The 21,961-nt window shown below is 44.3% G+C and overlaps 1 protein-coding gene and 1 long non-coding RNA gene across 2 annotated transcripts in view; one reads left to right on the top strand and one right to left on the bottom strand.

Annotated features, from left to right (window-relative positions):
• The first annotated feature begins 1,553 nt into the window (after positions 1-1,553).
• The window catches only part of LOC136012064 (probable cation-transporting ATPase 13A5), a 33,750-nt gene continuing 13,342 nt past the window's right edge, over positions 1,554-21,961 (top strand). Inside the window, exons 1-17 of the mRNA XM_065674824.1 lie at positions 1,554-1,648; positions 6,326-6,499; positions 7,808-7,948; positions 8,146-8,216; positions 8,292-8,372; positions 8,917-8,986; positions 9,892-10,026; positions 12,313-12,385; positions 13,186-13,317; positions 13,942-14,112; positions 14,332-14,489; positions 14,771-14,959; positions 15,219-15,280; positions 17,258-17,434; positions 18,798-18,858; positions 19,949-20,105; positions 21,514-21,631. Of these exons, the coding sequence (XP_065530896.1) occupies positions 1,586-1,648; positions 6,326-6,499; positions 7,808-7,948; positions 8,146-8,216; positions 8,292-8,372; positions 8,917-8,986; positions 9,892-10,026; positions 12,313-12,385; positions 13,186-13,317; positions 13,942-14,112; positions 14,332-14,489; positions 14,771-14,959; positions 15,219-15,280; positions 17,258-17,434; positions 18,798-18,858; positions 19,949-20,105; positions 21,514-21,631 (2,033 nt within the window). The 5' untranslated portion in view covers positions 1,554-1,585. The remainder of the gene's footprint in view (positions 1,649-6,325; positions 6,500-7,807; positions 7,949-8,145; positions 8,217-8,291; positions 8,373-8,916; positions 8,987-9,891; positions 10,027-12,312; positions 12,386-13,185; positions 13,318-13,941; positions 14,113-14,331; positions 14,490-14,770; positions 14,960-15,218; positions 15,281-17,257; positions 17,435-18,797; positions 18,859-19,948; positions 20,106-21,513; positions 21,632-21,961) is intronic.
• On the bottom strand, positions 16,150-21,611 carry LOC136012074 (uncharacterized). Its single transcript, XR_010611564.1, has 3 exons — positions 21,328-21,611; positions 19,940-20,050; positions 16,150-17,381 (listed from the first exon to the last, which is right to left on the bottom strand). It is a non-coding gene; the product is annotated as an uncharacterized LOC136012074 (long non-coding RNA).

The following is a 21,961-nucleotide window of genomic DNA, read 5'->3' as shown; positions in this document are numbered from 1 at the left end:
TTTGCTTATGCTAAAATCTGATTCAATTCAGGCTTTCAACAGTTCAAAATGACAATGCTTAAAAAAAAAAAAAAAAAAGAAAAGTCATTTTCTACCACCACCCTGATTTTTCAGGATTCGTCAGTGTTTGGTCCATCTTTGCTGTTTCATGGACACAACTGCAGCCATCAGTGCCCTTCAAAGATGCATCTGGTTGGACTGTGCAGAGCCACCCCAGGCAGATTCAGGGTACAGCAAAGCTCTTTGTCTATCCCAGGGCCAGAGAGCCTGGCCTTTCCTTGCTCTGTTTCAAAGAGAAGAAACATGGAGAAATGCTTTTATGTTCTTTATAGTCTGCCTAATGAAGGGTGCTTCTCTCCATCATTGGAATTCTTTCCAGGATGGAGTTGCAGATTGAGGGAGACTTAGAGGACTCCAAACATGCTGCACTGCAGTCCCTGGTAATCGTTCTCTCTCCCACCTGTGGGAAGGAGAATTCGGGATAATTCCTGGGAAAATACAGTGTGTGCAAAGCCTGTATCTCTTTATGGAGTCTGGTCTCATCAGTGATAGAATTGCTTCCCTGTAGATGAGGCAAAAAAGGTCTGAGCAAACTCAGAGCCTTTGTCTCTACTAACAAAATATGTACTTTATACCAGGACAACAACGCAGTACATTTTTCCTGTCTGGATAAACAGTTATTTTCAGACTTTGTGACTGAAGGAGAATGGGGAGAGACAGAAGAATTTAAGGTTAATGCTTGGAAAATATCTCTGACAACACTGTGAGCTGGGATACAGGAGACTGGAAGATGTATAGGGGGGTTCCCAAGCCTGCGTGCTGCTGCTCTCCCTGCCAGGGAGAATGATTTGAGCTCTCATCTCTCCCTGCCTCACAGGAATTCATGCTGCATGTTGTTCAAGGGTCCTGGTTACCCAGCTGGGCTTTTCCAAAGGATCCAGCCCCGTTGCTATTTCCTTGTAACTCAGGCAGAATTAGAACCAAAGCTCGTGTTTGAGTGATGCCCAGAGGTAGTGGGGAAGGTCAGACTGGATCCACACCTGAAAACCACTGCTCCAGTGTGCACCTCCACTGCGCTGAAACCAAGCCCAGGCCTGGACACTGTGATGTCCCCGGGGCAGATGGTTCTCTCTGACATGCTGTAGGTGGTTCCCAGCACTTAGGTGTCTGCTCTGGGGTCAGCTCTGCATGGGGCTGCAGCACTCTCCCACCCTTCTCCTTGCCACATACCTCGATTTCCCTCCAAGCCATCTCCCTGACATACAACCACAGCTGCCCTCCCTCCTCTGCCACCAGAGCTCTGCTCTGGACAGTCCCACCCTGGCGAACTCAGCAAACCCAGGAGGCAGAGAAACACATGTCTTGCATAAGCCAGTCATTTAAGGGCTTTACATGTGAGGGCGGATCTTTCTCCTTCTTCTGGCAGCCTTATAAGAAGCATGTATGCTGTAGGACTTTTAAAGGTAGCAGACAGGACCATGGTGAGAGTGACTTCAACACTGGCCTGAGTTTTAGACAGTAATTGTGTTCAGCGTTGCTTGACCCCACCAACAAGGACATCCAGGACTGCAAACAGCGTGGTAAGATGGGGGAAAAGCTGTGGAAGGATCATTATGCACTCCTCAACAAGGATGAAGAAAATGAGCTGGTAAGAAGTGGGGAACTGTGCTGGGTTCGGTTTCCTTGTGCGCCTCTTTTCCCACATGCTCATTTTGGATGTGCCTATTGATTATACACGGCTGCCTGGAAGGGCCGCACTGAGGGCTTTGCAAACACAGGGAACTGGAAACTCTACCTGCCATGGAGTGATTACACAAGTCTGGTGAGGGTGGTAATAAGACTTTCTCCTCCTGCTTTCTGTGCAAGGAACAACTGGAACACAGATATTTCCAGTGCATGGACAGGGCACAGAAGTAGATGCCTCTGCAGAGCTATAAAATATAGTCTTGTCACTCTATACGCGGAGATATATATGTGCTGTATGTACTGGAAGTCCAGCAGCATATTTCCCCAGAATAGGAGTCTCTGTCCTCTGCAAGCAAGGCCTTGGGTGACATGGTCTAGTGCGAAGCCTCCCTGCTCATAGGGGGTCGGAACTAGGTGATTTTAAGGTCCTTTCCAACCCAAACCATTCTATTGATTCTATGATCTCCAGTACCACTGTTCAGCCAGCTTCCTTCATGGGGATGCAGGTGCTCAGAGCATGCACAGCTGGGAGAGATCCTGCCCTGAAGAGCATACCTGCACCTCTGTATCAGGAATGCTTTCAGGGCTACTAGTAGCACTGTGGCTTTAGCTTTCCTGGTTGCCTTCAGTAAATTTCTGCTGAGACTGTTTTTTATGTAAACTTGTTTTAGACTAGGGAATTTAGGCCAGTTGCAGCAGCCTGGATTGAGCACACAGGGCAAAAATGCCTGTGGGAGACAGGTAAGGAGTCACCTCTGTTAAGCTTGTTGCTACTGTGGTCGTCAGGGGGTCACTACCTGGCATGTGGATATGGCCCTTGCTGCCTGCCTCTACTTGCAATAAGAAGCATAGCTCTCTGATGAGGATGGATGGGAAGAGTTGGGCTGTTGCCACATGCAGCCTTTAGACTGGGAGCCTCATGCACCCTACGTGGGCTGCCTGTGATTCCAGGAGATGCCTCTCTTCCCTTATCCAGTCTGTGGCTGAACCCCCTTTAGGCAGGGGAGGGCACCAGCTCTGCCCTGGGTGCTGCTGACACAGCCTGCTTTGTTCAGGGTTGTCTGCATCAGGATGAGTGCTGGTTTTTATGATACACCTTCCTGTGAACCTGTTTGCTGGAGCAGCCTTGCTTCCAGGTACTGCACTTCTTGGAAAACTCCTCTCACTTCAGGCAGGCTTAGTAGGGTAAATCAGCTGTGAAGTGGGTTCCCTCAGCTCTGGCCTTCAGTGCTTCCTTCTAAGCACTGGGTGAATGCCCAGTGTGTATTCTCTGAGAATGTGCTGTGCAATGCCAAGGGCTACCTTTGTACCTTGCCTGTGCACAGTGACCCAGCTGAATGGCCACCTGCTGCAGACATATGCAACTAACTTCATAAGGGAAGACCATCTATCTGCCCCAGGGAGCTTCGACTGCTGCCCAGCCCTGAACCGGCACAGCAGCGAGGACCTTGAATGTCCTGGCTGTGCTGAGGTCTTTCAGCATCTGCAAAGGGGGACCTGCCCAGCACCCCAGATGTCAGGAGCTGACCACACCACTCTATTTGTTTAAACCACCCCTTTTAGACATGTACAATGCACTTCTATTATCTTCCAACATGTATAATGCATTTTCAGGTTCATCAGTTAGTTGTTGTGTGCTAGGGCCCCACTTTTTGGCAACAGCCTGTGTTCCATGCTAGAAATCCCTGAATGCTCTTTCTGGGTGAAGCTGACCCACACTTGCACTCACCTAGCCCTAATGCCACGGTTCTTCTCCAGCCTTTCCTCCACGTTGATTTGATCCTCTCCACTCCCTGTGGAGTGATCCTATGGGGTTGTGGTCCTACATACCTCCTATCATTTCAGCTAGCCCCATATTAGGCTCCTTGTTTTACAGGCCTCCATTTGGAGTGTATTTATAAAAATCCTTCAATGAAAAGGCAAGCAAATGAAAATCTCCTTGAATTTCTTTAGTTGTAGACTCTGTGGCTTACCCCCTCAGCCTGGAAACACTATCTGTAGTTATTGATTTAAAACTTCAGTGACCTCTGAAGGAATAATATTTTGTATACAGCCGGGCTCCATAGAGAGCTACAGAGATGGTTTGAAATGGATTTTGCTAACGATATAAAAGTTGCACGATTATATTTACTTCAGTTGAGCTGCATTGATTTCAGCTTAGTTTATGTTGATTATGATCAGAGCTCAAATAAATCAAGTTAATTGTTCTGTTAAACCTAAATAGGCTCTTACTTCACTGCCTTTAAATCACTTCAAAATTATATTTGCAGTTGCACCAGCACAATTGTTTGTGCGAGTCCTCTCCAAGGAGTTCTGCTTTGTTGCAAAGCATTCTGTTAAGCACTGATCATCCTTCTGGTATTTCACTGATGTACATTTCAGATGTGGGACTTATTCTTTTGTTAGAATTTAAAACACCATTTCCCCCTCCTCCTCCTCTCAAGTACGATAAGCCATGTGAATAGGTTATACTATTTCACTACATTGTGGGCTTTAATAGGCAAGCTATTATGAAAAATCATTCAGTGGAATCACATGTAGATGTACAAGAACGTTTCCTTTTACTTACTACCTTTGACTACATTTGAAGGGTCACTTCATGGCTGCCCAGGGGCAGGTACCTCATGCACCTGCTGCCTGGTGGGAGAGCAATTGTTATGTGCGGTCGGGATTAGGCGTCCACCTCGGTGATGGCACAGGATTGCTCCTTGCACGGGCCTGTCCTGCAGCACCCAGGAGCAGTGGGTGGCTGGCAGAAGGTCTGCTGGTGCCAGGGTGATGGGCCAGGCGCCAGCAGGGCAGCATCGCAGCCGCTCACCTGTAATGTCACTGCTTCTGAGCACACATGCACTCCTGCCCTCACCATCGGCCTTAGGATGAAGTCACAGGGATTGTCTGGAGCTGGGCAATCATCACCCCACCACCACCACCACCCCGTGTGTGTTTTGTTCAGGGGTTTTTGTGTGGGCTTGGGTTTGTTGGGATTTCCCACCTCCTCCCCAGCAGGGAATGCAGCAGACAAAATAAATATCTTTTTCTAGGTTTTCATTTCAGTCTTAAAACAAAACTCTTCTCCCAGAAAAACTTTTATATAATCTACCATAGCATAGTTGGCACAAAGCAAACCCTGTGGTGGGGGCTGCAGGGTTCATGCCTTGGTGCCAATAGGGAAGCAGAAAGGAACACTCGCATGGCTATTGAGGCAGTAGGTGTAGGGTTGCAGGGCCAGGGTGGCACCTACCAGGGCAGCTGTCTCAGTGCTGTGAGAGCTCTGGGCAGGCTGGTTTGGGCTGGAAGGGACCTTAAAGATCATCCAGTTCCAGCCCTATGCCATGGGCAGGGACACTTTCCACTAGACCAGGTCGCTCAAAGCCCAGTCCAACCTGGCCTTGAACACTTCCAGGGATGGAGCATCCACAGCTGCTCTGGGCAACCTGTGCCAGTGCCTCAGCACCCTCAGAGTGAAGAACTTCTTCCTTACATCTAATCTAAATCTACCTTCTGTCAGTTTAAGGCATTGCCCCTTGTCCTATCCCTACATACCTTTGTAAAAAGTCCCTCTCTGGATTTCTTGCCCCTGTTAGGCACCGGAAGCTACTCTAAGGTCTCCCCTGGAGAAGGCCTTCCCTTCTCCAGGCTGAACAGCAGCTCTCAGCCTATCTCTGTAGGAGAGGTGCTCCAGCCATCTGATCATTTTGTGGCCTTCCTCTGGGCTTGGCTCCAACAGGTCCTTGTCCAAAGGGTTGGCACCCCAGGTGCTGTGAGCCACCAGCTGTGGATGGAACATCTCCCCATTTCCTTCATATCCTGCAGGGTACTGAGAGGTCCAGGAAAGCACCCAACATGTAGACAAGGATCCAGTTATGCTATAGACATTAAAGTTACTGCTAGCCTCATGAGGAGGTTTAAGGCAAACCAAAGGGTACAAAAATCCACAGGGTTTCTGAAGGGGAAAAACCGAAGCTGTGGACTTGATCTTCTTCGCAGACAATGGAGCATTACTGAGCAGATGACTACTGGGTTATCAGAATGAAAGGGCAAGTAGAGAAGAAGATAGAAGAGCTGGAGTATAAGTTAGAGGAAGAGAGCGTGCAGAGCAAAAAGAGCCCTTCCATATTGGTTTTCAAGGTAAGGTATATGTGGTGGAAGATAACACACCGGTAGGTCTGGTACCTGAGAGGAGCTGCTCGGGGTCTGGCAGTTTTCTTTCCCTGAGGCAGGTTCTGCGTCACTGTTGCATGGTGCATTTCAGCAGTCAGCACTAAGTTCAGATGGAGACATGCTCCTCAGTGGCAGGCAGGGCGGTTTGGCACTAGCATTGCAGTTAAAGAACTGTTACCACGAAGGGTCAGCTCCAGTCTTAGTGGTAATAGCATCAGACTGGAGTTAATTCTTCATTAATGCTGGGAGAACTGATGCGAGAAAACTCCCACCAGCAGCAGCATTCTTTTAGCATCTCTGATGTATTCATAACTATGTTTTATCAATCAGCAAGCTCTAATTTCTAAAAAATAACTTTGAACTGTTATGAGGGAGGGCTTCAGCCACCAGCCTCTCTTTTCAATAAGCTTGGGCTTCCTGATGAACAAACACCAAGGTCAAACTTGTTAACAAAGAATGCTTTCTTTTTGCTGTACAGGAGATATTTGGCTACAAAACCCAAGTCTGGAGGAGGGCCTTGTGCATTGCTGGGTACATCTTGTCCTGTGGGGCTCTGCTGCTGTTGTTTTACTGGAAGCCAGAGTGGGATGTGTGGGCAAACTGCATCTGCTGCAGCTTGGAAGAAGCAGATGTTGTTCTGCTCAGAACAACGGTAGGTGAAACCTCCTAGCTCACTGTTACTTTGCAGAACCTATTGTTTTCACAGATAAGGCAACCTGTCTGTCTGTGTCATGTAGCAGATTAGTAACACCACTTTTTCAAGTGAAGCAGCAGGGATCGGTCAAGCTTCCATTTTTATTTTCAGAGTTTGAAATACTGTGCAAAAGTATTTTGCACACCATGCTTACACTAACAAGACCACAGCTGCTCTGCCAAAAGGCTGGTCACCAAGTAGTCTTCAGGCATTGCTGCTGCCCATCCACAGGCTCCATAAGCTGCCTTCTGCTGATAACATGTTCCATAAAACAGCTCTGCCTGTTCCTCCCTTTATGTGCATGGGATATGGCCAACTGCCTTCATCAGAGGAGTCATCTTCAGAAGTTGTGGCTGTTAGTAACCTTTCTGTTTTAAAGTTATTGGACAATGCTGAAGTAATAGGTTTTGGACAGCTGGATTTCAGGCATTAGTGATAGTCTAAGAAGTCTCCATGACTGGAGATTAAAGCCCAACCCAATTCTAGCAGAGCAAATGCTGAAGACACTTAATGCTCAACATTGCAGTGATCACAGAATCACAGAATCACAGAATCCCAAGGGTTGGAAGGGACCTAAAAAGATCATCTAGTCCAACCCCCCTGCAAGAGCAGGGTAACCTACAGTACATCACACAGGAACTTGTCCAGGCGGGCCTTGAATATCTCCAGTGTAGGAGACTCCACAACCCCCCTGGGCAACCTGTTCCAGTGCTCTGTCACTCTTACAGTAAAGAAGTTCTTCCTGATGTTAACGTGGAACTTCCTATGCTCCAGTTTACACCCATTGCCCCTTGTCCTATCACTGGATATCACTGAAAAAAGCCTAGCTCCATCATCCTGACACCTACCCTTTACATATTTGTAAACATTGATGAGGTCACCCCTCAGTCTCCTCTTCTCCAAGCTAAAGAGACCCAGCTCCCTCAGCCTCTCCTCATAAGGGAGATGTTCCACTCCCTTAATCATCTTTGTGGCTCTGCGCTGGACTCCTTCAAGCAATTCCCTGTCCTTCTTGAACAGAGGGGCCCAGAACTGGTGATATTCCTAAAATAACCAATAGTGGTTGAATGGCACTCAAACCACTAAATGAGTAATCTATTGCTCATTATAACTAATGACATTACGCTAAACTGGTTAAAGAACAATTCGTTCTAACACGTATCTGTATGCATTCTCTGGGAATCTCATATATGCTTCCCAGTATCAGGAAACATGATCACAGGCAACATTTTGGACTTGTCACTGAGCAGTGCTTGATTTCTCTAGGATGAGTTCCAGAGATACACCTGGAAGAAGGTAACCTGGATTGATTTGTCCACACTGGCACTACGTGTTGGTAGTAATACTCAAAGTCCTCTTGTAGCTGACACAGATTCAGTCATAAACAGAGCTGTAATGAAGTTAAAGGTAAGTCATCTATAAAATGAAGAAGAAAGATGGCAGGGAGATGGTGGGTGAAAATGGGAGTCAAGGCACATGGAGGCTCCCAGGGGTGCTCTATCAGCATCTTCCCACAAACTCTAAAACATAGGGAAGCATTTCTGTAACAGTGAAGTGGTTTTCCCTTGAGCGGCAAAAGGTATTTTTGCAATTTGGTCTTGCAGATGAGATGTATCCAGGTGCAGAAAATCCGTTATATTTGGGACTTTTCTGTAAAAGAGTTCAAGAAAGTTGGGTGAGTGTCAACAGTCTGTTACAAAAGCCTTTGTGGTAGGGACTCCCTTGTCTGAGCTTTCTTCTGTTACCCTAGATCACTAGAAGACAGCAACACATGTCACAGCATACACCACAAGTTTGGAGCCGGCCTGACAAGGGAAGAACAGAAGATCAGGTATGTTCTACATAAGAGTAGAATCATGAGCTAATCATGACAGTGTGACCTATTAATTCTTCCTTTCAAATTCATGTGAGCTTCTTGCTACTCACCTTAGTAGTAACACAGTGCAAACATGTGGAAAGGTGCAAAATCATCACCCCTCACACTTTCTTACCCTTTTTCTGTTCTGAGTGTTGCCAGAGTTAAGTCTGGCAAAACCAGCACCAGTTCCAGCTGGGGCTAAAGGCACAGCAAGACATGACTAGCTTCCTTTGCCATCATCTCTTTAAAAGCCCTCCAGAAAGCTCATCATAGGGTTGAGCAGCAAACTGATGAGATTTTCAGCAAGGAAACAATGAAATTCTGCCTCTGTGTAAAGTTCTCTTGGGTACAGTAGACTCCTGACAGGTTTATTTGTCGTGCTCAGCCATATGGTGCCCCCACAACTTTTAGTTTTTAGATAAGTGTTAATGTTACCTGGATGCACAATTTTCCATATGAAGTCTTACCTGACATGACTAAGCTATAACATGGGGAACTCTTCTATACTTTCCTACAGGCAGGTGGTGTGTGGACCTAATGCCATTGAAGTTGAAATCCGTCCTATTTGGAAGTTACTTTTTAAAGAGGTCAGTAAGTCAGACTAGCACTTGTTGGGACAGGTATGAAGTTTTTCGAAGACTTCACCTGGGCACTTTGGGATGGGGCGATTGCTGCTTCATAAGTATAAGCCATGGAGGAAAGTTGGTGAACCTCTTTTTTGGCTATTAGCACACATTCCTAGCAGAGTGTTGCAGGAAATGTGAAGCTAAGAGGACGATTGGTACTTATAACACTAAATGTTTCCCTTACAATAACCAAAATTATATTCTCAGACTTCAGTGGGGCTTTTGTGGCCAGTTTCAGCATAACACATTAAAGTGAGTAATGACTGGTATCATAAGGTTGACATAATATACAGTAACTAAAAGTATAGAAGTATGAGGAAATCAAGCCTTCATTTTAGCTGCAGTCCAAGACTGATTACTGATGACCCCACAGACCATTAGATCTTCTTTAGAATTTTTATTTTTCAAATAAATACCATAGTCACAGTGATGTTTATAAATCACAAAGTATTAAAGACTTTTCTTCCCCACGTTTGGGTAGTGCCTTCTGTGTAGCCATTACTTAGAATCGGAAATGTTAAGGTCATGTTTGTTAGGTAGCTGTGCTGGGAAACCAACCAACTTAAAATCACTTAAGTCTGACTTCAAGTTGCCAGCATAGTTGCTGCTGCATAGTAACTGGTTAGCAACAGCTTTTAATTACAAACACCACAAACTACATGTAAGCTGGTAAGTTCAAAGCTGGGGGCTATTAATGTTCTAAAAGAGCCACGAAAGAATGCTGCTTTGGGATGGCAAAATAATCTTTTAAATTGCTGTTTAATACTCTTGGACACTGTAATGAAGTGTTCTCACCTACTGCCACACTCTATCTCTCCTGACGTGTTATGTCCATCCCCTGACGTGCATTATGTTTGCATTTGCAGATTTTAAACCCCTTCTATGTCTTCCAAGCCTTCACCCTCACGCTGTGGCTGAGCCAAGGTTACATTGAATATTCAGTGGCCATCATAATTCTGACTATCATTTCCATTGGCTTAACCGTGTATGATCTCAGACAGGTGAGTCTGCCATGCAGCCTGCCAGCTCCCCAACCTGCACTTTGCTAGTAGTTCCATCTATCACAGACCCAACTGGCTATTTATATACTCTTTCTTCTTAGGTTTTATTGCTCTGCATTCTGCTGTATTACTACAAATTTATTGCTATAGAAAAGTTAAAAAGGCTGTACCTGGGCATCTTGAACTTACCAAAAATTAAAGATTGAAGTCTGATACCTGGGGTTTGTAAGACTTTATGAAGGGGGACTGTATCCATGAGTCTGGTTCCTACTGAAATTTCAGGAGGATTCACTCCTCTTAAGCTTTGCTAAATAAAAGGTCTTAACAGCAAAAAGAAACACGACTATCGCTCAGATTTGTTCAACACTTCTATCCTGGATGCAGCTGCTTACAAGAATTTGCTAATAGTCTCAGCTCATTCACTTTTTGACCTAAAGCACTCGCCTGTGATATACCCGATTCAGCCTCAATGGCAAAGGCAAATAGATTTAAATGAGCCTTATGCAATGTTTGCCTGCCATTGAGTATCTTCATGCAGCCAGGTGAGATTCCTGGTGCTTTCTGCTGGAATCACAGAACACTTTCACTGGGAATTTGGAAGACATTTACTTGATCTCTGAACCCTCTTTAAATACACAGGAAAGGCAAAATCAAATGGAGAAAGTTTCTCTTTTGTAATCCTATGTGTGTGAAAGTACAGATGGAAAAGAGCAATAGGAAAAGAAGCCTGGCAGGCAATACTCTTGGGTCTGGATGTTAGGTTATCACATTCCTCTGTATTGTTAAGATTTAAAAGAAAAAATGAACTGGGGTTCCTGAGTCCTACTAAATGTTTTATCCATCTTCAGGAACAATACAAAGGTTAGAGGACAGCATTGAGAATTACAGTTCCTGAAGACAGTGTGATGTGACTAGAGGTGGTGGCAGGGGTGAACGGATGGCAGCCTTGTGGTGCACTGACCTGAGCGTCATGGTCGTGTGCTACTTCAGAGCCAGGCACAGCTCACATTGCATCAAAATCCACTGCTAAAATCATTGTTCCCACACAGATTTACTGGGGAAGGGCAAGATTCAGCCATTTAAAAGGTTCCTTGAGAAAGTGGTATAGCAAACTTCCCTGCGAAGTGCCACCCAGGAGGAAGCAATAACTTGCCCTTCCAGGAGCTGGCTTTTGTTTGAATCGACTCTTCCCGGGACTGGTGGAGGCACACAGCATGTTCCCTGCATAGGTCCCAGACCATTGCACTCATGGGACTTTGGGCAGTAGGTGCTCTCCAGTGTGCTGTGCTGACATGGCACTGCTGTGCATCCTTTGCCCTGCCAAGGGCAAGCTTTTGTTGCTGCCTCACACTGATCTCAGCAAGGGCTTTGTGAATAGATGGGATTTTGCCAGCACAGGTGTGTTGGCTGCACACCACGTTTTTGTATCTCTGACTAATATCAGAGGATGACTACCATTCCCATGTTGAACAAGCACTCACATCTCTTTGAGCACACCTTTGTCCTTAAAATATCGGTTTCCCTCCTGGTATTGCAGTGCATAAAGAACAGATAAAGTCCATTCAGCTTTCTTTGGCAAGGCCAGTTTCATTATGCAACTGGTAATTTTGGCAGGACGAGTCACAATGTTTGGAGCCTCCGGATATTCTTCAAACTGGCTTGACACCTTCACATTAACAATGCTAATGAAGAAATCCACACTCGGGGATTAGTATTTTGCAATGGCAACTTTTAAATCAAGATAAGACATTCTCTCTAATGGCTTTGCAATGACAGTTGACTTCATTATCTCAGGATATGTAATTGTCTAAATTGGATTGCAAAAACTGGCAAAGCACAGACACCCAGCTAAATTAGAATTTCTGTTTTTCTTGCAATGTCAATTTTGTAAGAGTAGCCTTTAGAACTTGGTTGTCCTGTTGACAGCATCCGTTGATAGCAAGGAGAAAACTACTGAGCACAAAGAAACCCTCTACTAAGGAACTGCAGATAGCAGTGTTGCTGCTAAGGAGATGTACTCTGACACAAAGCAGGAATAGCCCCTTGAAGGTCAAGGGAGATACAGCATCACAAAGCGGAAGCAAACAGAAAATTAGGTCCCACAGCAGCGAGTTCTGTGTTAACTTGATGAATTCGCATCCTGACTTCTAACAAGCAATGTGAAACCTCCCCTGGATAACTCACCAGAGTTCAGTTTCTGTGATGTTAACATGGTCACTGAATTGTAACCTACTGTTTCACTTGAGTGTTGGTGTTTCAACACTGCAATTGCTTTCCCATCAACAGCAGTCTACCAAGCTGCATCACCTTGTTGAGGAGCATAACGAAGTCCAGGTTACAGTCTGTATGAAGAGTGAAGGTGAGTCGTCCGCATCTCATTTTCCTCACCAACTGTGTAATTAAGTAATGTGTTGAAATGTATCTGGAATTGCACAGCTCCTGTTGATTTCTACTGCTGAAACATGAAGGGCAAGCTGCAGGAAGAATACGGCAGGGGAAGGTGACGCAGGAAGGGCAAAGAGAAGTGTGGGCACAGCCTATGTGGCACAGTAATGATGCATCTATATCATTATCATCTGTATCTGCGACAGCTGTAATGATACAGTTGGACCTAGTAATTTGTGTTAAGAGTCAAGAACAGCTGGGAAAATGTAATTTCACAAACAAGCAACTAAGTAACAACTCTGGCCTTCTGAGACCTGCTTCCCCACTCTGCTATAGGCCGCTTTCACAATCTTGTCAAATATCTTGTGAGGGAGTTTCAAGGAGTCTAGATATATGGTTCCTACTGAGGTATGCAGTTTCCTGTGTGTCAGTTCCTTGTGCATAAAATACAGGCTGTAGCTGGTTTGCCTCCTAAATATATTGAAATAGGCAATTCCTAGGGTGATGTGAGATATAAAGACCTTGGATAGGTTTTTCTTGGTCTGTGTTTTATGGACACTAAGCAAATGAAACTGAAGACACCCACTTCTAGAGAGATGCTTAGACAAGGGCTGGTGTTTGCACAGTTTCTTTTCAGCCAGGGTTGTTTCTATGAAGCATTGGCCTTAAATCATATAATGTAGAAGTTTAGTGATGATGTGTGTGCCTTGAGACTTTTCTTTAATTGCCCAGAACTTGTGCACAAGTGAGGTTAATTTTTGTATTCTTCTACAGGTTGCAAAGAGACAAAGTCTTGTTACTTAGTCCCTGGAGACATGTTTCTTTTAGATGGAAAAAAGCTTGCTCTTCCATGTGATGCTGTCCTGATTGATGGAAGCTGCATTGTGAATGAAGGGATGCTCACAGGTGCAGTACTGGAATTAGAAATGCTAAGGCTTTGTGCAGGTTCTGTCAGGGAGATGTCTCTATCTGCTCTGACATCAAATTGTTTACTATTTATTAGAATATTTTGCATCAGGAGGTGGAAAAACTGTGGCTTGAATAATTCATGTTTGTCTTGGGCAATTGTCTACTGTTGTGTATTATGCATTTCTTATCCACATTTAAAACAAGTAGTATTAACATACTGTCAGGAGCAAAAAGTGAAAATACTCAAATATAGTCAATTTATTTATTTATTTATTTATTTATTAGTTTTTACATTCTGATCTTGCAACAGTTGTGTTCAAACATGTAATGTATGAATACAGAGATTAGTGTTACACATAAACATCAAGGCACTACTAGGCATGAACTTGATTTAGGGGCAAAATTTGCCCAAGCTCCTTGATACAAAATGCTCAGAGAAACCATGTGATGTACTCTTGAAGTGAAAACTGTAATGGCTGTCACCATAAATCCACTTGTGTAAGTACATAAGCAAGCTAATTAGTCAGGTGAACACCTAAAGGATGCTGTCACTTTCTAACATGCAGAATCTGACAGACTTTTAAATTCCCTTTAAGTGAAGCTACATGCTGTTGTTGTTAGGTGAAAGCATTCCGGTTACTAAAACCCCCTTGCCCCTCACGGAGAGTCCAATGCCCTGGAAAATCCATAGCATGGAAGACTACCGGAGACACGTCCTCTTCTGTGGGACAGAAGTCATACAAACAAAGCCATCAGGCAAAGGGCCAGTGAAAGCTGTCGTGCTGCAAACCGGTATTTCTTTCATTGTTTGCTAACCAGCAGAGGGAAAAGTGGCAGCCCCTGAGGCTGGTAAGAGAGCTGGTTTCTCTTTCCAGCTCAAGTCCAGCACAGGTCTGGTGTCCTGGGAAGTGCTTGTTGCCACTTGATGGCTAAAGCTTGTACAATGTTATCTCACTAACACGGTATGTACAACGCTATGTCCCATACACAATGGTGCATGTTTTCACACAGGGTTCAATACAGCTAAAGGTGACCTGGTGAGATCCATCCTCTACCCCAAACCAGTGAACTTCAAACTCTACAGAGATGCCTTCAAGTTCATCGTAGGCCTGTCTGTCATTGGTGTGTTTGGACTTATCTACACCGTGTGTGTGTTCATGTCCCACAAGGTAGTTACAAGGGATGCCTCTGTGCTGCAGGCCCCAGCTCTGAGCCCTTGGTCACTCAAGGTCCTTGGAGTACTGTTCACTTCTGTAATTCAGTTTTCAGATACCAGAAATTGGGGGAGGAGAAACAGACAGAACAAAGCAGAATCAGTCTGTCATCCCCAGGGGCAAAGTGTGGGTTGTACTGCTCCTGGGCAGGAGGGTTGGACCCCCTAAAGAGTGGCGGTAACAAGGCAGGGAGGCTGTTCCCACCCCATTGCCCCTGTTGTTCTTCCTGTTTGCAGAAGCCAGCAGCAGATGTGGTGGCAATGGCCCTCCTCCTCCTCACTGTGGCTGTGCCTCCTGCTATCCCCACCGCCTTGACAACAGGCACTGTTTATGCTCAAAGGAGGCTGAAGAAGAAGAAGATTTTCTGCATCAGCCCACAGAGGATTAATATCTGCGGGCAGATCAACCTTGTTTGCTTTGACAAAGTGAGGCACTTCCTGGGGCACTGAAAGATGCTGGTGGCTGCTAGGAACATGGGATTTTATTGTCTCTTTTCCCCACCTCATCTACCTATATCTAACCCCAGGGAGAAATCTTCTAAAGGTGCCCATGCAGCAGGGTCACACTGTGAGCAGGAGGCTTTCCTTACCTTGCTGGGAGCTGGGGAAGGACCTCTGGGAACATGCAGGAGGAATGAAGGGTGGGTGGCAATATCAAGGTAACTAGATATTTATTTAACTTTAGACGGGCACCCTGACAGAAGATGGACTGGACCTGTGGGGCGTCATCCCTTCTGAGGGAAGCCGGTAAGGAAGGATTTCATTTAGAAAGAACTAATCTCCAGTGTGAATGCACTGCCCAAATGTCTAGTTAGGAGGGAGGCAATTGCATAGGATACAGAAAGACAGCAAGAGATGTTTACGTCCATTTGGGGAGGCAGAGTGCAGTGGGTGTCCTTGCCCCCTGCTCAGCTCCTTCCCTCTGAGGAGGGCATCTGGGTGCTGCTGTGTCAGTCTTAGCCATAAAGGTTGCTACTAATTCAAGGCAAACAGAAGTCAGCAGCAGCGTGAGTGCTTTTAATTACTCTGAGGGGATTTGGAGAATATGCACAGAGCTTTTCAATTATGTCATTCTCAGCACAGCTCAATAAATATTCTTACTCTAGTCAATAAACCTTTCATCATTTAAAAGTTAAGAAATAGTGATGAAATTGAGTGTTGCTGACTTCGGTGCCTGTCAAACCTCGCCTACCTTCTGTAAATGCCATGGGAAAAAAAAAAATCCAAATACATGGCATGTTCTATCTCAATTCCAAGCCCAAAGACCACTGAAATCCTCAATGAATAGAATGAATAGAAATAACCACTATGTAAACATTGGGGGCTGGAACTAGATGATCTTAAGATCCTTTCCAAGCCTAACTATTCTAGGATTCTATGATTAAACTTGAATGTACCCAGAATTATACTATTTAATTCATATTACTGTAATAAAATAACAGATTTCAGCTCTGCAGTGCATGTTACACCAGACTCAATATATTAATCTTTTGCAGTGGCCAGGATAAATCATACACCCCATATCAGCTCCCAGGTTTTATTAATAGTTGTTAATACATCAGTTCAACACCACAGAGGTAATCATGACATAATGAATGAAAAAACTAATTCTTTGCGAGAGGAAAAAATCTCACTCCCAGTACTTCCGCAAAGGACAGAGAGAAACTTATTATCTGGTGCAAAGTAATGAGAAGAAATTAGTAAGTGTCAACCAATGAAGGTTTCCCAGTAGAACCAAACCTCACACACATAGTACAATCTCTTCGTGGGCCTCTGTGCATCAGAGAGGCCATGCGCACAGGTGCAAATTGAAAAGGCTTGGAGCCCACCAAAAGGCAGACGGCTCCTAGCAGCACCAGAATGATTTCCACCAATGCAGCCTTGCAGGTGGTATCTGCTCACATAATCAGCAGAACAAAACTAGATCCATATATCAGAATAAATTCACAGAATAAAAAAAATCCATGCTATCAAAATGTAAAGCTCTCTTTGCATACATGTCCAGTCTGCACCTAGCTGGGAACCAGTGCTGGTGGCTTGCCAAAACACAAGGAGGAGCTACTACTGTCTGCATTGATCTCATTAGCCTATTTGCATAATTAGTCCTTTTTTAAATGGTCCCATTTTAAAACATAAGATTAGCTATCAGCTAAGCTGAATGCTACAAGGCAACAGTAAAGGAATTTAATTTGACTTACTAAATAATCTCCCACATGACTCCCCGGGTCTGAGAGGAGTCTATCCGTGCTTATCCAACCTTGGTGTGTGCACAGTACCAGCCCAAGCAGATGCACTCCCTTTCCATACGGCAGCTTCACAAAACTTCTCCTAGGACATATTGCCAAACTTCTTTGAGATCCATGCTGCAAGCTGTTTCCTCTCTGATAGTGTCTTCTCTAGTTAGTCTGTTACCAAACAGCAATTGCCAAGCAAGATTCCTGTGTCAGTCCCTCTGAGTGTTTTACTGTCTCAGTTACTTTATATCAAGTTGAGCTACTGCCAATCAGTTACTGGGTACTACTGCCCATCAGTTACTGGGTATATTTTGGCCTCCTGAATGCGTCCAACCTTTTAATCAGAAGGATGGGTAAGACATAGTGTTGCTTGCAGTTATTGGGCTTGGCTCCACTGAATGCAGCAGAGCAGAACCTGTATGCACTAGCTCAGGACCTACGTCTCCATGTCTCTTACAAGTGGTCCCACTAACCTTCTGCTTTCAATCAGGTTTCAGAAAGTCCATAAGTTCCCATCCAACACTTCTCTGCCCTGGGGACCTCTGTGTGGAGCCATGGCAAGCTGTCATTCACTGGTTGTTTTGGATAAGAAGATTCAGGGAGATCCACTGGACCTGAAAATGTTTGAGAGCACACACTGGGTAATTGACTCACATCCTCTGCACACATCCAAAGCATGGACACTGAAACCCAGCCCACGGGTGTTTACTCACAAGTCATGCTCAAATACATGCCTATAGGGGGAACTCCTTTGCAGTCCTGGTCCTAACAGCTGGAGTTTACTATTTCTACTAACCTCATGACAGATTTGCAGGAGTGAGGCTGCTTTTTGGTAGCCCAGCAATCACTTTCCTTGGGGGATGCCTGCATTTGCTCTCTTAATTTGATTTGGAAACACTGTAGTGTAAGGAAGCAGAGGGGGAGCCTAATTGCTGCTTGCCGGAAGCAGATGATCAGTCCACTGATTTGCCATGTGGTTCAGAGAGAGCAATACAGCCAAGGCACCAGCAAGTTTTTATGCCCTTATGCTAAAGGCTGTCATCCCTGATTAGCAAAGGGACATCCCTATGAAGAAACCAAGGCTGGAGCCTCCAGCTGAGTGAACAACTGGAAGTGAGAGATTGAGGCTTGGGGTTCATCCATAAGGATGGAGAGCTGCTTTGGTGGGAGAAGAATGCAAGGAGGCATGAGAAGGAAAGGGGCAGCTCCTTTCCCTGACATGTGCTTGGCTGGAGGGGTTCTGTGTCTCTGCAGTTAACAGCTTTGTCATGTTTTCTCCTTCAACCTTTTGCTCAAAAGAGATTAATCAATAAGTAGAATAGATAACAGCTCTTCCAGCAGCACTGTGGGAAGGCATAAGACCGGTGCTTGCTCTTGTGGAAGTGGAAGCAGAGCCACATGACAGCAGAAAGGGACTTTGAGGGTGAATGAGCCTTGGCAGCACATAAAGTAACAGAGTTGGAGGGCTAAAAGCATCCTGTGCTGAAAGTTACCACCCTGTTTCTGTACAGAACATCAGTGAGAGTCTTTTAAAAGCAGGAGAATGGCAGACAAAACCAGCTAGATAATTATTGCTCTTTCCCTTCATCATTGATTTGACATGAAATTTATATGGAACTTTAGAGAAACCACAAAATTTGACATAGGTTCTTACTCTCATCAAGTCAGAAGATTCAGGGCCATGTAGGCTTCTTCAAGGACAAGGCTGTAGGGAGGCTGTCACTGATGATGGATAGAAAGACCTATTGGATCATAACAAAATACTTCTGCAACTGGATACCAAGAGTAAGAGGGAAACATGATCCCATGTGCTGCTGCCCCTGCTTTAACAGGTGTGAAGGAAAAAACAAAAAAAACCCCACCACCACCACCGCCGCCAACAACAACAAAAAAACCAAACCAACCCCCCCAAAAAAAAAACAAACAAACAAAAAAAAAAAAACAACCAAACAACCCCAAACAAAACAGTACCAGAAATATCAGAAATAATTTTTTTCTTATACAGGTAGTGTAGAAGACTCCAGCATAACTCAGGATGGGTCTGGTGCTCTCAGCACCTGCATCGTTAGACCAGGGCCAAAGGCCAGCAGTGTAAGTCCAATTCTTTCTGAGAATGAATACACTGTGTTTTCAACCTGCAGCAAATGCAAAATCTTGGCACATGCACTATTCATTTACATGGCTAGCAGCTGCAAAATGCCTTTCAGCCACTCTTGGTACTGTGTTGCATATTCTCCCAGAACAGACCTTCTGGAAGCTTAGGACCAGAAAAGCAAATTCTGATTAAACTGGAGATGCTACTCCTGAAGTGGCACCTAAAGCTCTTCATAGGCCTAAAAGCCCCTCATTTTCAACTCTACAATTGCACTCTGCACTAATTAAAAGTACAGACCTTTCTTGAGTCCTCACTCTATAAAGCTGCTGACAAAATGAATGTACACAATCAATTTAAGTGGAAACTAATGCAGAGAGACCACATAAATGTAAGAAAATGTCTGAAGTATGAGGTCATCTGCAGGAGAAAGCAATGTGAGTAAGGAAAAGGCATTACATTGAGAAGCATAGATGTGGGTCCATAAATCCTGCTGGTAATGGTCATGCAACCCTGCTAGCAGATTTATCAGCCTCACCCCAAAGCTTTACTCCTCCTCTTAAAGTGCTCTGCTTCACCCTTCCATTTAGAAGGCCCCTTGGGAAACTCTGTGTTTTGATAGTTGAAAATTCGTATGTTTCCAGTCCAATTGACCCAGACAGCTTCTTCTCAATCAAAGGTGTGTGATTTCTATTACTAGTACCAGCAAGACAGTGCTGTGGCACAAGGAAGTCAGTCTTGTTTCTAGGATGTCTTTGTTCCCATGCTAATGCACTGTAACTCATCAAATTTCAGTTCCCAGGACTGTAGATGCAGGAGGATTACATTAATATGTGCTTATTGAGACAAAGGCTGGGGAAAAGCTCAAAAACATTGAGGTTCCTTGTAAGTATGCTGGGAAGGCAGAGCTGTTAAGACAGTGGTTCCTAAACATGTAATCAGTGATCTGATCCCATAGCCAGAAGACAACAACAGTCTCCTATTTATGTCACCTTAGCAAGAAAGACTCAAATGAACTTAAGTTCAGAATGGATTTGCTTTGTATAATCAGTGACTCAGGTAACAGTTGATTTTCCTCACCTCTTCAAGGCTCCTACAGAAGGAATAGCAATCCTACATCAATTCCCATTTTCTTCAGCGCTGCAGAGAATGTCTGTTGTTTCACAGAAGATAGGAGAGGAACAGTATGACCTGTACATGAAAGGAGCACCAGAAACAGTGTCCAGCTTTTGCAGACAAGATACTGGTAAAGAATTGGGAAAGGGGGACTTCACACACTGTTTATTTGGATTGAATCCAAAACAGAGCTTATGTTGGGGCTGAAATCCCACTGGCCACACTGCAACTGCATGTGTATGACTCTTCCCAAAACCAAGCTTTCGGCTTGTTAAATGTCATTAGTTGATGCTACAAACAAACTTTCACTGTTTGTTTGTAAGGTAAAGATTCATGCAGCCCAACATCTAGTGAGATGCACAGCCTGAAGTTCAGCCACAGTACATGCCTTAGCTAACTTGCATCACCTGAAGATATAGTACATAAATAATATTGATACACCAAAATATCCAAAGCATATGTAGAATCATGGTAATTGCATATGTCACAGGTGTGTTGTGCTCCACAAGTTCTCAGATTTCCTCCTAATTTATTGCCCTGTAAATTCAGCATTGAGTTACTGACCCAGCTCACAAAGGCTCAGTAATGGAAAAATTGCTGTGGACATGCAAATTACTGTTATTAAGGATAATTGGTATTAACACTTGAGCCAAGACTTCTATCTTCTCCCTGGAAGTAAACACAGGCTTTCCTTTTTTGTATGTGAACAATATTACAGGTTAGTATACAAATTTGTCTACAAACTTGAAACTCGGGTCACATTCACTGAATATTTCAGAAGGATGCCAAGCAAACGCAGTCTAATGTGGCTCTGTGGTTTGTTATTTCAGATGGCACTGACCTAAAAACAAATTAAAATGATTTTGAGGGGCAATGAAAATATTTAGTTTAGGACCACCTAAGATCTAATGACACAAACCTCCAAACAAGTCAACACCAGCAAGAAAAATGTCTTCAAAATTATGTCCCACTTTCTCAGGTTTCTAGATAGCTCCTTTTATTCTGTCTTGATTGTTTCTATATTGATTACATCTTAATGAATAATTAGGTGCCGCACTGTAAAGCTGTGATTGCAGTATGTAGTGAATACAAAATACTGCAAAGTTAAAAGGAACTCTTGGCTCTTAGAGTCACAGGAATGAACAGAGAATTGAAAATTTAGGATTTGGGAGAATTCCCACATTAAGGCATAAACATAAAAACAGTTTCCTCAGTCACTCAGCATGTATGCAGTAAAGCTTAGGACAGAATTGTGAAGTCAGTTATTCATCCTCTGCTCAGTAATTCATCTTATCTACTACCTGCACCTTAACATGCTTTTAAAAATATAAAAAGATGCATAGATCACTTACTTGACTAGTCAGTTAGGCGGCTTTGGTACAAAACAGCTGACTTCTGTGAAAGGCTACAGCATCGTGAAAGGCTACAGCATCATAACTAAGGCTGTAATTTAGTTTAAAGGACAGGCATTCAACCCTAGAAAAGCAATCAGCAAGGATGGAATATTCTAACCATTATAATTTTTTTCCTGTAAACAGTCCCAGCTAATTTCTTAAAGGAGCTTAAGACATACACAAGCCAAGGCTTCAGAGTCATTGCCCTGGCCCATAAAGTTCTAAACCCAGGAAAGGATGTAGATGTGAGCAACCTAGAGAGGTAAGGTGTGCTGATAAGCCATTGGTATTGCTGTGGGGCTGCTTTCCTATCAGCTTGTATGACCTGCCCTAGAACACCCTGCCCTGACCCAAACCTTCCCCTCCTCTCCTGCCAGAGTAAGCCTCTTGGGAAGCTGTACCATATAATACCTTCTTTTCAGCAGATGCTGATTACATTGTTAATTGCCTGCTTTACTACTGCTCTTGCAAGGCTCACTGAGCTGAACTTCAGAATCTGATCTGTTATCAAAGGGTAATGAAAGCTGGTTATTGTGCTTCTATATGGCAGCACATTGGGACTGCAATAGAAATTCTGTACGCCATAATCTGT

This window comes from Lathamus discolor, chromosome 3, assembly GCF_037157495.1.
Source record: "Lathamus discolor isolate bLatDis1 chromosome 3, bLatDis1.hap1, whole genome shotgun sequence".
Lineage (NCBI taxonomy): Eukaryota > Metazoa > Chordata > Aves > Psittaciformes > Psittacidae > Lathamus > Lathamus discolor.
This window is presented reverse-complemented; position numbering and strand designations above follow the sequence as displayed.